Source organism: Ovis aries, chromosome 16 (genome assembly GCF_016772045.2).
Source record: "Ovis aries strain OAR_USU_Benz2616 breed Rambouillet chromosome 16, ARS-UI_Ramb_v3.0, whole genome shotgun sequence".
NCBI lineage: Eukaryota > Metazoa > Chordata > Mammalia > Artiodactyla > Bovidae > Ovis > Ovis aries.
Window position 1 is genome coordinate 42,365,109 of NC_056069.1, and position 16,763 is coordinate 42,381,871.

The window sequence follows — 16,763 nt, forward strand, 5'->3', positions numbered from 1 at the left end:
ACTGAAAATATCTTTCTTTATTTTTAACAGAATACCTCAGACAACAGGTCAATTTTATTCCTATAGTGCTGGCTCCGGTAAAAGTGAAACTGCTTTCTATTCTCCAAATAATAGTACTTCTCTATTTAAATACAGGAGATCACCTTAGCCTTTTGTCCTTTAAGTTGAATAATTCTAATTTGTCATCCTCATTGTCTCTAAACTCAACATTTTCCTTCTCCTTGGGATTCTTTCCAAGTTCATTGTACCTCTTACATTGATTTCAAACTAGATATAGTAACTTAGAAAGGTTTTGACATCCAAACCATAATGGAAGCTTGAAAATTGTGTAAAAGGAACTTGACTCAACACGATAGCAAAAATACTTGTGGAATTTACTATACAGTACAAGTTCAGTTCAGTTCAGTTGCTTGGTCGTGACTGACTCTTTGTGACCCCATGGACTGCAGCACGCCAGGCCACCTGTGTCCATCACCAACTCCTGGAGCTTACTCAAACTCATGTCCATTGAGTCAGTGATGCCATCCAACCATCTCATCCTCTGTCATCCCCTTCTCCTCCCACCTTCAATCTTCCCCAGCATCAGGGTCTTTTCCGATGAGTCAGTTCTTCACATCAAGTGGCCAAAGTATTGGAGTTTCAGCTTCAGCATCAGTCTTTCCAATGAATATTCAGGGCTGATATCCTTTAGGACTGACTGGTTGGATCTCCTTGCAGACCAAGAGACTCTCAAGAGTCTTCTCCAACACCACAGTTCAAAAGCATCAATTCTTCAGCACTCAGCTTTTGCTATAGTCCAACTCTCACATCCATACATGACTACTGGAAAAACCATAGCTTTGACTAGATGGACCTTTGTTGGTAAAGTAATTCTCTGCTTTTTAATATGCTGTCTAAGTTGGTCATAGCTTTTCTTCCAAGGAGCAAGCATCTTTTAATTTCATGGCTGCAGTCACCATCTGCAGTGATTCTGGAGCCCGAGAAAATAAAGTCTGTCACTGTTTCTATTATTTTCCCATCTATTTGCCATGAAGTGACAGGACTGGATGCCATGATCTTAGTTTTCTGAATGTTGAGTTTTAAGCCAATGTTACCATACAGTACAAGTGGTATATATTAAAACACAATTCTTCATAGATAGTATGCTACTTTGTGGAGAAAGTGCAGAAAACTGAGATGTGGAAAAAAGAGTTAAGGCAATCCATTTTTTTTAGTATCAGTTAAGATAAGCTAGACAATGTGCCAACCAACAAAGTAAAATCTCAGTGGCTTAACAAAACTAAAGCGCTCTGGGTAGGCCAGAAAGAAAATCTGCTCATGATAACCTTTAGACATTCAGGCTGAAGACTCACTTGATACTGGTTTCCATCCATGATCACTGTGGGAAGTGGGAGGGAAAATGGTGGATTATGTACCAGGTCTAAAAGTTTTGCTTGGAAATGACTCATGACTACCACATTTTATTGCCCCAAATAAATCTCATGGCTACATCTAGCTTTCCAGTAAGGTAGAAAGATGCAATCCTACTAAGTAACTAGAAAAAGAAGAATCAGAATATGTGCAAACAACCATCTTGGCTATCAAAAGGGGTTGGCCTTTTAGTTTTATCTCAAACTGGAGGAAATAATAAGGTAATGTGTAATTTTTCCAAATCTCCCTTGTATAAACACAGTATATGAAAGATCCATTGTCAGATTTCTTGATTAAAATGATCTGGATGTCACGTTTACAAATACGTCACTGGTGCTTGGAGATGAATCTAAGAAAATTCAATCACACTGATTATTTTTATTAAAAATTGCTAGCTCAGCTGAGCATGTCAATTAAAATTACATATCTTAAAAAGAAGATGTAAGAGGAATTCTAACCTGTTTCTGATTCAACTGAAAAATAAGGCTGCCCCTGTAGGATGCTATAGACAACTTTAGCACTGTTCCCGTAGGTTGGATCATCAGCATCAGTTGCAGTGACTTGGACAACAAATGTGCCTGTAATGAAAGAAACATGAATTGAAAATAAATTAAGGGTTCATTATGGATCCTTGATATCCACACATTAGGAAAAAGCACAATCATATGTCTATACAAAACTATCATGGCAAGGGAGTGGAGAACCACAGTAGGATGCTAGGCTAAAAAACCTTGGATTTCTTATTCTGAAGGAATGAGAGCAACAGTCATAAATATTGAAAGGATTAAATTGGGCTTCCCAGGTGACTCAGTGGTAAAGAATCCGCCTGCAATTCAGGGGACATAGGTTCGATATCTGGGTTGGGATCATTCCTCAGAGAAGGAAATGGCAACCCACTCCAGTATTCTTGCCTAGGAAATCCCATGGACAGAGAAGACTGGCAGGCTACAGTTCATGGGGCTGCAAAAGAATTGGATATGGTTGCTCAGCTGGTAAAGAATCTGCTTGCAATGCAGGAGACCTGGGTTTGATCCCTGGGTTGAGACGATCCCCTGGAGAAGGGAATGGCTACCCATCTGCTGTATTCTTGCCTGGAGAATTCCCATGAACAGAAGAGCCTGGTGGGCTACAGTCCATGAGGTCGCAAAGAGTCAGAAATGACTGAGCGACATTCACTTCCCATTAGTGACTAAAAACAACAAGGATTAAATTAAAGGGGAGCATGGGAATGATCATGACTTTGGGTGGAACTGATTCCAATCCATCTCCAAGGGTGAAATTTGATTGGGTTTTTCCTACAGTGATTCCTTCAAGTTGTCTAGGCCCAAATCTATTGGCATCTTGTACTACTTTCTCTACAAGGATTAATTCAGGTATTGTTCAGTTGGAGGGCCATTTGTGATTTTGCTGAAAATTGGTTGCATCATAGGTGCTTTTGCTCCCTGAATGTAACGTGCTGATGTGGAGCCTGAAAATGCAGCAGCTATTTTGTGATCTTGGCAATGCCAGTCCGAGGACAAAGCTGAATAGGACAAAATTACAGAGAAATAGCTAGAATCCAAATCAAACTATGTTCAAAGTCCACTTTACTTTTAGACTTAATGTGACCAATAAATACTTTCATTGTTTAAAGTAATTTGAACGAAGTTTTCTGTTACTTATAAATAAAAGCATCCAAGGTGATAAATCTATCTGATAGAATCTAAGAGGTTGAAAGACCTTCTCTTGAACGTTAAGAGAAGTATTTTTGGATTAAGTGAAGAATTAATTGGAATAGTGGAGAATACACATCTGGAATTTATAATCCCCAAAGATGATTATAATTAAATGTATAAAGAAAGCTATGTTGTTTCAGATTGGCATTCTTATTTTAGAGACCAACCTTCAAAGTACCCCTGCTGCTGCTGCTAAGTCGCTTCAGTCATGTCCGACTCTGTGAGACCCCATAGACAGCAGCCCTAATCCCCATGAAATTCCATGCAAATTTTTATGTGTATGCCTAAATGGATATGACACATTGGAGAAATGCCACAGATTTTATCTGATTCTGAAAAGGGTCTGTGACTTCCTAAAAAGGTAAGACCCTCTGAGTAACATCATTTTGTGGATGATTTTTGGTATTCATATTAGACAGAGTAAGCATACTGATAGAATTCTCCTGTCCATGAACAGGGTAGGGAAGTCACAGTTAGGGAATACTGGAATTTTCACCCTACTTTTATAATATCTAACCAATTCTATTTATTGAACTAATACACTATACGGTCTTAGGGTGGCATACTCTTGGATGTTGATGCATGAGATAGAGCATCCATCCTTATAGTTTAGCAAGGAATGAGGGGAGAATGAAAGCATAAGATTTTAGAGTGAGAATTAATAGTAGAAGTCAACAAACACCTATGTTCTTACTTGACATCAATGCACAACTTGATTGCTTTTAGAATATGATTATCTGGATATTTTGACTGCCTATTAGTTGCTGATGTGGTACTTGGGGCTGTGCACTTGTTTTTCCCTTTCATTCTTATGGTAAGGATTTAGGAGTTGATGTTTATTATTTCTTTTTTATAAATACAAAACTGGAGGGTCAGAGACATCAAGTCGTTTATTTACCTAAGGCCACATGGTTGCTTATTAGTAGTGATAGTTTCAAACTCCGGTCCATTTGATACCAAAGTCCATTTATACCACCTTGTTGCTGTCCCACTACCTTTATGTGATTCCTTTAGGATGGCTTTATTATCACAATAATGCCATGTTAATTTATGATAATGATGAATATCAACATAACTGTGCCTCTGTGCAAACTGGAAAAAGCCTTCTTTTCCTCAAGACCTGTTATTGCCAGCTACCACCCAAATATTTATAAAACATATTTCACTCTATAATGGCTTCAGAAGCAAATGGTGCCCCTTATATTGTACAGCCACACTTTTCACATCTGGCTATAGCTGCTCTGCATGGTGCTGATGACCAGACAGTCTTTCATTAATTCTTTTTGCCTTTTACCACCCAGAGGAAAAATATTTTTGCCTAACAAATCTTCTGTTTAAAAGAATTCTAATCCTCCACTTTGGTGATGATTTGTGATTTTTCTAACAAAACAAAGTGACTTCAAGTAATGAGATGAGCCACTTCTTCATGAGAAACATTTGGATGTTTTATAATCATTTCTGTAGATTAGCTATTGTTCAAGTCTTGGAACTGTGAACTGAAATATCCTTGATATCTGACTCACAGAATGATGGAAATGTTTTTATTATGTAATCTAGCCCTTTTGAACTTGACACCGAGTGAAACTTAAAATAACCCTTTACACAAGTAGTTGAAAATTTGTCACTGTCTCTCCTGAAGTGTTTTAATGTGGTTAACAATGATGTCAGTAGGATTTTTTTCTTAATTTAAGAAAAATTCACATTTTTCCCAATCTAAGTAAACTAAATGCACACATTAAAATTGATAGTAGAATTTTGCACAGAGTATTAACTTACCATATTAATGTCATGAAAGTCTCAATTTTCACCACTTAATAAAGAATATATCCCATAGACACCATCTGTTGTATTATTGATGGATTTTTTAAAAAAGTTTTCTTTGAGTCTCTTTCTCAAATATAATTACTCTTCAGTCTGAACTGTAAACTCAGGGCTTTTGTTTTCCACTGGGGAGCTCCTTACCTAATGCCCAATTCTACTATGGGCTAAGAGAAACAGAGAGGATATCAAGCAATAAAGTGGGCATTTAGAGTGAGAGAGGAAACAGATGAAATGATCTCTCCTTCTCCCTGCCCTTCTCACTCTGCCACTTTTCATTCTCTAATCACTAGAGGAAATGTTGTTTTCTTAAAAATAATAAGACTAATCTTAGGAGACACTAGTCCACTTATAAAAAGGACCTAAATGGATTGTTTGAAACACAGTGCATCTAGAATGTAGCATCCAAGTTCATTCAGTTCAGCAAATGTCACTCATAGGGTTCCTGATTCAGTTGATGTACTAGAGGAAACAATTGAATCACATCTCACTTACCGACATCAGACATTTCGGGAACAGTGGCCGTGTAAACCTCCTTGGTGAATATTGGTTCATTGTCATTGATGTCATGGATCTTGATGATGAATTCAGACTCGGGCTCCACGGGTCTCCCTGTTTTTCTGTTTATAGCCTGAGCTCGAAGTATGTAAACAGGTTTCTCTTCCCTGTCCAGCCTCTTTGTGGCCTGTATGTCCCCTGTGTTTTCATTGATAATGAAGAGATCTCCTGCTCCATCTCCTGAAAGGATATATTTAAGTGATCCATCTCCTCTATCCTGGTCTGAATGTAACTAGTGTAGAAAAAAAAAATTAAAGAAAGTAAAAGTCAAGCATGTGATCCTAAACCGTTTGTCTGTCTTTATGATGCAATGCTATGTTAATTTTCATTCAAGTCTTTCTAAGGGTTGCAGATTTTTTTTCTTTTACTGTTTACTGAAATCCTCAATAGTAAATGCCATTTGTTAATGAGCATGTTTCCTTATAATCACAGAAATTTCCAGAACTGGAACTCATGTAAAATTTAGTAATGTTCATTTTGAAGAATCAAAAACTACAGGCCAGAACAATAGAAAAATGCCCAAGGACACATCGTAGCCTGGCTGGAACAGAACAATTTTCACGATTTCTCTATTTTCACTACAGCTTTCAGATTCTATTAATACAGCCACCCCCTCACTTTTATGTACACATACTCACTATAGAAGCAATACATTGTTAAGAAAAAGATTTTGGATTTTTTAATCAGAGAGTACATTCTGCATCTATACTTTGCTATCTTGGTGAATTTAAGGAAGCTAGTCAATTTTTTAAATTTTAATATGATGGAGATTATAGTCAATTTTCTAGGAATTGTGAAATTTATTTATTTATGAAATTCAACTCAGAGTGTTTGAAAAAAAAAAAAATCTTAAGTGCTGCCAGGGACAATGCCTTGAATCCCCACCAGCTAGGTAATTTATACAGCCACTTGGAATAATAGTATTTAACACATATTTTAGTTTAATATGGGAAAGGACCTTCTAAAACTTAGCCTAAAATTGAATAATCTGCCTTCTGAAGTAGTTGGTTCTCTGCCCCTGAAGGCAATCAAGCAGAGGTTCTGATAAGATAAACAGCCAGTGAAATGGGTCTGGGTAAAGGGTTGAGCTAATGAACATAAAGACACAACTGAAGTGAAGAGGATGATCTTAACTTGAACATGTAGCCCATGTCACTTATTCTGAATTTTATTTCCACTGTGTTGACTTCCCTGCTGTTTCTTTAGTTCCCTTTTTCCCACCTCAGCAAGACTTTGGGCACTGTCTCACAGGTCTTCTGATAATCTAAGGCTCTTCCCAAATTTTTTCAAAAAGTGCTTTTTATCAAGAACTTTTTTCAGACTTCAGTTGTAAGTACACATACAGAAAGGTTAGCGTTCATAGGAAGGCTGCTAATCTTGAAACCTGTGAGGACACTGTGAGGTCCTCTTGGGTATAAAAGCCCTTCTGTGTTTCTTCTTTCTTGTTTGTAGAAAAAGGCTTTAGTCTCCTGGGCCTTGCCTGAGTTCCAAAGAGCAGACTCAAGCAGTTACTAATTAGGGAAGTGAGGGAATGCACAAACAAAGGAAAAGCAAATCATTCAGTGATAAGACAGTCCTGGTTATACACAGTCCTAAGAGATATACATAACAATCTGACACATATTTTGAGTTCTGCGGGAACTAAGCCCCCCACACAAGGTAGAGGATGGTGATTTACATGCTACCACAAGCATGTAGACCCCAGATTGTTTGAAACCAGAAGGTTGATAATTATGATTCCTGAAACATTACCCTGTTACCTTACCATCAACCAGTCAGAAGAAGGTCTGTAAGCAGCAATTTTCATGCCAAATGTTGCCTTTAAAAACCCTTTCCTGAAAGCTATCAGGGAATCTGGGTCTTTTGAGCATGAGCTGCCCATTCTCCTTGCTTGGTGCCTACAATATATGCTGTACTTTTCTTTGTTACAACGTGGCGTCAGTAGATTGGCTTTGCTGTTTAGCAGTTGAGCAGACCCAAATTCTGTTTGGTAACAATCTCTACCTTATTTCAACTCTGTGTAAGTGGAGCATCAGCTATGTTACAATAGTAATGGCAATACCAGCAACAGGCAAACCAACTCTGTGTTCTCTTGATTAACACTGCATGGAATATTCAGAGCAACTTCTACAAACATATTTGAAAATAGAATCTTCAGGCAAAAGGGGGACTTAAAAACATGTAATCCAGACTTTATATAACTATGTCCCATGGAATATAATTTATACAAAATGCTGAGAAAAAAATGTTCTGTGGCCCAATAATTTTGGGAAATACTTCATATTCTGCCTCTTTCTTGGAGTCTCCCACTGCCCATTAACTTAAGAAAGGCTATGAGTACCTATAGTTTTTGACCTGGTTTTCCTGAACTTTCTTTGCTTATGAATCCTTTTTGGGTGTGATCCATGCTGATGTTCCCCAAAACAGTTTTCCAAGAAACTCATTTTGGGAAACATGGGCTAACTGAATACATCATTGCAGAGTCAAGAAACTGAGGCTCTAGAGTACATGCTGCTGCTGCTGCTGCTGCTGCTGCTAAGTCGCTTCAGTCATGTCTGACTCCGTGCAACTCCATAGATGGCAGCCCACCAGGCTCCCCCGTCCCTGGGATTCTCCAGGCAAGAACACTGGAGTGGGTTGCCATTTCCTTCTCCAATGCATGAAAGTGAAAAATGAAAGTGAAGTCGCTCAGTTGTGTCCAACTCTTAGCCACCCCATGGACTGTAGCCCACCAGGCTCCTCTGTGCATGGGATTTTTCAGGCAAGGGTACTGGAGTAGGGTGCCATTGCCTTCTCCATCTAGAGTACATAGAGTTTCCCAAATCACACAGGTCGTGTGAGAGTCAGATTAGACTTTGAGTGCAAGAAGAGACTTATAGATTAGTCTGTGCAACCACCTCATTTTGAGAGATAAACTGTGCCCAGCACCACACAGCTATTGCTAGTTAACAGCAGAGTTTGAGGAAGAGAATATTATTCATGCAATTAGTAGCCTTGAAAGCAATTTGACAGAAATAATGCAAGATAAATGGGAACAGGGAGGAAATTGCTTAGAAGTGAGACAAACGCAATAAGAAATGTAAAACAAGTGCATACCATGATTTGAGTAATGTGATATGCTAAGAAAATGTTGAAACCCTGATTACACAGAAAGAGCCACTGGGGAAAGTTTTAACTCTCCATTGTCAAATTCTAATGACTGAAGAGAGCTCTTAAAAAGCTATTTCATTAACTCACGAGTAACGAAAGCAATGTCACTGCCCGTTGGATCTGGCTCCGGGGCAGCCATGGTCAGCAGCCTGGCGCAGTGCAGGGAGCACATCAGGAGAGCCACGTGTGGCTCTTGCTCATCCTCTCACTCACCAAGTGTGAGATCATAGGAGAGTCAATTTACCTCCCAGCACCAGGATCCTTACCAGAAAATGAAGATAATGGGGCTACAGGACAAGGCTGTCATGGAGCACTCTGTAGAGACTATATACAAAGACTATGTTTATTCCTACATAAACATGGGATAAAAGCATGTGCTTTATAAAGTGTCTTCCAAATTTAAGACACTGTTACTATGATTAGCTCTTAGTTCATAATAAACAGGTTTTTGCTTTTATTTTGACTTTGAGAACTTTTTTTGAGGACTTTGAAAACCCCATTTAACAAACACACGGTATCGCTGAGGTAAAATCTGTTATCAAAAGCCAGTATTCTTCTACCAGGTGGCAACTGTTATCTTTCCATGTGATTTATTATATTCTGCATTCCGCTAGATTTTAGACTCCCCTCGACTGGTTCTTTCATCACTTTCAATATGTAATCGCTGCACACTTAGTAGGTGAATACCATATCTGGTCACAAGATTTATTCAGGTAAAAGTAACCAGAAACTTATTTTTAGCTGTCGGGAGACACCATGTTGACTTATAGAACAAACACCGGACAATATGAAAGGGCAGTGGAGATGCCAACTAAGAGTGTGAACAGGGATTGCTCGGCAGATTGCACTTCTGATTTATCAATATTTGAAAACTAGTTGGAAAATGCATCTCTTCACAAAGACATTCTATGATAATAAAACAATTTAACCTCACCCCCCTTCCAGAACAGTGTCTGCATCTGATGAAGTGCACAGAATAGAAACTTCCGGAAGCCTTAGTGTGCTCTTTCTCTACTCAGGTCCCCCTCTGCTGAACCCCTCCTGGGGCCAGTTCTTTTTTTTCTCTTCTTGGGGAGAAGAGGAAACATAAGACATCAGTGCAAGTGAAAGTGGTGGTGACAAGCAGACATTAGGGGTTTATTGAGCTCTTAGAATTTAATTGGATTTTTTTCTTTTGTGATGTCATTCATCATGGCCACTGTAAAAGGCAGAAGTTAAACAACAACAAATAAAAGGTTGTAGGCTGCCTGAGGCATGTTTTTTTTTTTTTTTACTAATTTCAGTTTAATGTGGCTGTTCCATTAAGTTTAATCATCTGGTTCACTTTTAACGATTCACCATCAAGTAAAAATTATCCACTTTCCTCAGAAAGTCACATTTCGTCTGGGACTCTCTGGACTTTTTACTATTGTACCTGGAGGATTTTGTTTCAGGAGGAGCTCTTGGTCTTTGCTTGTTTTTCTGTTGACTTGTCATCATCATTATTTTTAAAATAATGAAGTTCAAAAAATTATTTATTTATTTAACTTTCTGTTTGCCCTGGGTCTTCACTGCTAGTTTGCTAGTTGCAGTGAGTGGGGGCTACCTTCGAGTTGCGGTGCACAGGCTTCTTATTGCAGAGGCTTCTCTTGTGGAGCACGGGTGTTCAGACTTCAGTAGTTGTGGCAAGAGGGCTTCGTTGCCTCGCAACATGAGGAATCTTCCTTGATCAGGGATCAAACTGATGTCCCCTACATTGGCAGGTGGATTCTTAACCACCAGACCACCAGGGAAGCTCTGTCATTATTTTTTTAAGTGTAGTACCTTAACAAGTAAATGCAGGAATTTGGTGTTACAGATATGACTCCATGACAGGCATCACCAAAGCAGTGCCAATATCTTTTTACCTGTTATATGCACCACCTCCCAGCTTGATTTTGACTCCAATTCAAAGGTGAGACACTAATTGTACAGATTTTTAGTGGTTTATGGAGCTAGTTAATGCTGCTCCCTTCCCCTCATTACCTATGTGTCTCTGAGTCACTTGTCTAAGTCAATAACTAAACTGAATTTTCTAAGCATCATTGAGACAAGAAAGCAGAGTTTAAACAGAAGCATACCTACATGACACATCTGAAAGTACCTTAACAGGGGAAGGAATTATGTGATTTTTTTTCTAAAATAAAAAACTGGGTTATGACTAATACACTCATAGAAAGTAATGCGGCCCTTTAAGAGATGGAATGAGTGCTAAGCTGAGATGTACAAGAATCAGAGAACAGCCATGGTTAAAAGATGTTTGATTGGGACTGAAGTGTAGAAACTGGGTTTGCAGCAGAGAGACCACCTTTGTGCCAAACAGACTGAATAATATTTTAAATTTGGAGAATAAATTTACAAAATCAAGTTAGGACAAATTGAAGCTTAACTGAATTCAATATATATATGTATACACATACATATCTTGACATAATGCACATATACATAATGCTAATAATTACACTTAATGTTGTAAAAAGCTTGTGTGACGAGCTTGTTAGATAGAGTTTACATCTGGAGGTAATTTCTCAGAGTCCATGATAGGGATTAGGAGTGGATTCTGTTTTAGAGATCATAGGATTAGATAGGTAAAAAATCTTTTAATAAAATTTTATATTATCAACATATTTTAATAATGCTATATTTGGATGTTAGTGGTTAGTATGAGTTAACTAATTTATATCTGATGATTTTTTTACAAGTTAAAATGCTGATGGCAGAATATTGGGTGGCCAAAATTTCATTTGTGTTTTTCTATAAGATGTTAAGAATGAACTTTTTGGCCACCCAATATTATTGGGGTGGGCTGTTGGAACTAGTTAGCCATGCGAAATCTCAGACCTCATCTGCCACCAGAATCAGAAACTCAAAGGGTGTTGCTCAGCAGTCTGTGTTTCAAGAAGCCCTCCAGTAATTCTGACGAGTGCTCGAGTTTGAGCACTCGTGCTAATGTTCAAAGCACGCATGATCTTGGGCAAAGGAAAGCGATGGGTATACGTCATGCTATGTGGTAGTTGTATGACTTTGGGGAACTTAGTTAATTTCTCCAGCTCTTTTTCTCATCTACATAAGAATAATACTGATACTTAGTTTACAGGTAGGTTGCTCTGAAAATTAATAAAACAATATATGTAAAATGGTTAACAGAAGACCTAGCTCAGAGATACGCTTCAATAAATTATTCTTACATCATTTAGTTGTTCAGGCTAAGTCATGTCCAACCCTTTTGTGACCCCATGAACTGCAGCATGCCAGGTTTCCCTGTCCTTCACTATTTCCCAGAGTTTGCTCAGATTCATGTCCATTGAGTCACTGATGCTATTCAACCATCTTATCCTCTGTTGTCCCCTTTTCCTTCTGTCCTCTTACATCATAAATACGAAGTGGTCAACAGGCGGATTTTGAAGGTGAAAAGGCTTGTGTCTGAATTCTGACTTTCCTACTGATGAACTAAATTAATTAGATTACTGTAGTAGTCATGCTATTCATCTTTAAGACAAAACTCAAAAATAAATCAATAAAAGAAGAATGGTTTGGAGAGGTGATTAAGTCAGTTGGGAAGTACTGAGTGTAAGTTGTCCAAGATACTTGCCTGGGAATTAGCTGTATCCATAACTCTGGATCTCAAGAAAATGTCTGCTCTGGGGTTATATAGAGATTTGGACATTAATGGCATATAGATAATAGTTGAATCTATGAAAATAGATGGATAATCTCATTTAGGGGGCTTCCCTGGTGGCTCAGACAGTAAAGCGTCTGTCTGCAATGCAGGAGACCCAGGTTTGATCCCTGGGTTGGGAAGATCCCCTGGAGAAAGAAATGGCAGCCCACTCCAGTATTCTTGCCTGGAAAATCCCGTGGACGGTGGAGCCTGGTAGGGCTGCAGTCCATGGGATTGCAAAGAGTCGGACACGACTGAGCGACTTCACTTCACTTCATGCGAAATGAGGGAAGACAAGGGCCTAAGGAATATCCACATTTAAGGGACAAGGAGAGGAGGACTACCTGGCAGTTAATTATTTTGAGTTTTGTCTTAAAGATGAACAGTATGACTACTACAATAATCTAATTAATTTAGTTGATCAGTAGGAAAGTCAGAATTCAGACACAAGCCTTTTCACCTTCAAAATCCGCCTGTTGAATACTTCACGTTTACATCAAAATCATAAGGACCACCAGAGAGTCCCCCTAAATCCCCCTTCTGTCTCTGTCTCCACATTCATTAGATCCCTAACTCCTGCCAATGCTACCTCTTACCTATATCTTGACTCACCACCTTGTGGTGGTGGTGGTTTAGCAGCTAAGTTGTCTGACTTTTGTGACCCATCGGAGAAGGCAATGGCAACCCACTCCAGCACTCTTGCCTGGAAAATCCCGTGGACAGAGGAGCCTGGTAGGCTGCAGTCCATGGGGTCGCTAAGAGTCGGGTACGACTGAGGGACTTCACTTTCACTTTTCACTTTTATGCATTGGAGAAGGAAATGGCAACCCACTCTAGTGTTCTTGCCTGGAGAATCCCAGGGACGGGGTAGCCTGGTGGGCTGCCGTCTGTGGGGTCGCACGGAGCCGGACACCACTGAAGCGACGCAGCAGCAGCAGCAGCAGCAGCAGCAGCATGGACCGTAACTCGCCAGGCTCCTCTGTCCATGGGATTTCCCAGGCAGGAATACTGGAGCGGGAGCCATTTCCTCCTCCGGGGCACTCACCACCTACTTTGTCTCCATTCCTCCTTGGGCTACCCTGGTCCAAGTCACCACCACAGCTCCTTGGTCTATTGCAATGAGGCTCTCCCACACAGCTTGTCTTGTTTCCTTTCCATCTGTTTTCCTTTCTGCAATTAGATGAACTTAAACAATTCATACATCAGGTCTTTGTAATCTTGATCTGCACAGGGAAGTCTTCCCTAAGTGGCTAGTCTAAGTTATAGTCTCCTGCTAGAGTCTCCCAATTTCTTCCCTAGTTAGCCGTCAGCACATTTTTGGTTTCTTTTTCTTTCTTTCTTTCTTTCTTTTTTTTTTTTTTTTTTGAGAATTTCACAGCTATTTTCATGTTTCAGTCAGCAAACAACTAGATTGCAAACTTCATGAAAAAAGACACCAAACCTGTCTGGTTCACTTCTGTATTCTCAGCACTTGACATATTGGCACATTATAGATCTTCAACAATGAATGATTACAAAGAAAGAAAGAATGAAATTTATAAAGATAAAATTGCATGAAATATCAATAATCAATGACAGTTTCTGAAACATAGAAGATAATCAATAAATCTTAGTGCCTTCCACCTGCTTTCTCACTTGATTTCAGGATAATTCTATGTATCAAGAATATATGCTCCTGAAGTTGCCAGATAAATTAGCAACTAGGGTTTCCCAGATGGCTCAATGGTAAAGAATCTGCCCACCAATGCAGGAGATCCCTGGGTCAGGATGATCCCTTGGAGAAGGAAATGGCAAGCTACTTCAGGATTCTTGCCTGGAGAATCCCATGGACAGAGGAGCCTGGTGGGCTATAGTCCATGGGGTCACAAGAAGAGTTGGACATAATTAGTGATAAACAACAGCAACAACAACAACGACCAAACAGTAAACACATTATCTAATCTGAGCCATCCGAGAGAGGATTCAAGTTATCACCTTAGATATAAAACATTTTATTTAATAACCAATTAAACTTCAATAATAAAATAAACTTGTACTGGATTTGTTGAAAAGATAGTCCCTTGAGCACCTCAAACATTGTAAGGGCTGAGACAGAAGTCATCTGTTAAGGGTGAAGAAGCTTCAAGATTTTACGCAGCCATATTTCGAGTATCATCCTGCTGCTGAAGCTTATGGAAAATGAATGGAAAATGCTCCATTTCACGGAAACACTGTTCTACTAAAATATAATTTAACTGTCAACCACGACCATTTTAAAACACTTACTGGCCTGAAGAGCTACATAAGGCAATGGATAAAAAAACATCTATTATCTACCTTTGATATATACATTTTCAAATTAGGCTTGGAAATACTGACTGCTATATAAAAGAAAGGGAATAAAAGCAGAAATTAGACACTTTAGTACTGTTAATAAGTATTAGTTAGAAATAATCACCGCCTCAGTGGATATGAGTTTGAGCAAACTCCGGGACATAGTGAAGGACAGAGAAGCCTGGCATGCTGCAGTCTATTCAGCGGCAAAGAGTCGAACATGACTTGGCAACTAAACAACAACTACAAGGTAAGGAAAACCTACAGAGCAACACAGAGGGAACTTGTGAGCTGAACAGGGTGATGTCAGGGCATATGTTAACTCTTTGATGGTTTAGGAAGACTTCTTGGAGAAGGCTGAATCACTGAGGGGAGAAAAATGACTTGGCAACCAGCGTGAGCACGAGGGCATGGTTTCAAGCCTCCATGCGGGAGAAAATCAGAGGGGGCCTTGAGTATGTGCCTGGAGTAATAAAAACAGTAGAGTCAACTGAAATAGAAGTGCCCTTGCCTTGAGGTGCAGGGCCACATATTTTCTCACACGGCCCTCAGATGTGCATGGAAGATGCAACTTTCTTATTCTTTCGTTTTTTAAATAGCTTATTCCTCGAGCTCTAATCCCATTGAGTACTAGGAACTCAATATTGGATTGAGTATTCAGTCAATAATTTAGTGCAATCCAATAAAGTCTCCTGATTCAATAATACAGTTTCTTTAGATAACTCTTTTAAATAAATCCTAGTCTTTCTGGCTTCTGCTTTCTCCCTTTGCTCCTGATTCAGTTCAAGAGGCTGTCTGAGTGTATGAAGGGCAGAGATCCACATGGCCCAAATCAGTGGGAAATTTGGGGGTTTTGGAGCCAAGGGCAGTCCTGTACTGCCTCTGATCCATTGGTTTCTAGACAATAGCTCCCATCCATCATTTTCCTCAGGGGCATCTATGGTTCTCCCCAGTGAAATCACAGATCTGCTCTCCAGGGTCTGAGGTGATTACACCCACCCTGCCTGCCTCATTGGCATCACATACCTCCTAATGTCTGACAGTCACTTCTCCATTGCCTTTGGCAAATGTGACCTTAGGTATAGGATTGCTTTGTCCTTGGTTCAGTTCAGTTCAGTTCAGTTCAGTTCATTTGCTCAGTCGTGTCCGACTCTTTGCGACCCCATGAATCACAGCACACCAGGCCTCCCTGTCCATCACCAACTCTCGGAGTTCACTCAGACTCGCATCCATCGAGTCAATGATGCTATCCAGCCATCTCATCTTCGGTCGTCCCCTTCTTCTCCTGCCCACAATCCCTCCCAGCATCAAAGCCTTTTCCAATAAGTCAACTCTTCGCATGAGGTGGCCAAAGTAGTGGAGTTTCAGCTTTAGCATCATTCCTTCCAAAGAAATCCCAGGGCTGATCTACTTCAGAATGGACTGGTTGGATCTCCTTGCAGTCCAAGGGACTCTCAAGAGACTTCTCCAACACCACAGTTCAAAAGCATCAATTCTTCATCGCTCAGCCTTCTTCACAGTCCAACTCTAACATCCATACATGACTACTAGGTACCATCAATGAGATCATCTACCCTTTTCCTGCCCTGGAGAAGCCCAGGAACTAAAACCAGCTTCTCCCCCACCATGATTGCCTCAAAGGGAAAAAGGCAAAAACTTGCTCTGTTTTCACCTCTCCACACAAACTTGCCACTCCTTCCCACTGACTCCTTTTCTGGACTTGAGCTACACTGTCTCAGGGAAGTAGAAATGACCTTTGATACACACAGGGGTGAGTTTTCATGTGTTTAGTAGCCAGGAATGTGAAATCCCTCCCTCAGTTTCAAGAATTTATTGTTCAGTTGTTAAGTTTTGTCCAACTCTTTGTGACCCCATGGACTGCAGCACACCAGCCTCCCCTGTCTTTCACTATCTCCTGGAGTTTGCTCAAACTATTGTTCATTAAGTGGGTTATGCTATCCAACCATCTCATCCTCTGTCACCCCCTTCTCCTCCTGCCCTCAATCTTTCCCATATTCAGGGTCTTTTCCAATGAGTCAGCTCTTTATATCAGGTGGTCAAAGTATTGAAGCTTCGACTTCAGCATCAGTCCTTTCAATGAATATTCAGGATTGAGATCC

At 39.8% G+C, this 16,763-nt stretch overlaps 1 protein-coding gene across 2 annotated transcripts in view; it reads right to left on the reverse strand.

Annotated features, from left to right (window-relative positions):
- The window catches only part of CDH6 (cadherin 6), a 150,239-nt gene that overhangs the window by 30,070 nt on the left and 103,406 nt on the right, over positions 1 to 16,763 (reverse strand). For both annotated transcript variants that reach the window (XM_004017072.5, XM_042233912.1), the window contains exons 3-4: positions 5,439 to 5,733; positions 1,869 to 1,988 (exon numbers count right to left, since the gene is read on the reverse strand). In XM_004017072.5, the coding sequence (XP_004017121.1) occupies positions 1,869 to 1,988; positions 5,439 to 5,733 (415 nt within the window). The remainder of the gene's footprint in view (positions 1 to 1,868; positions 1,989 to 5,438; positions 5,734 to 16,763) is intronic.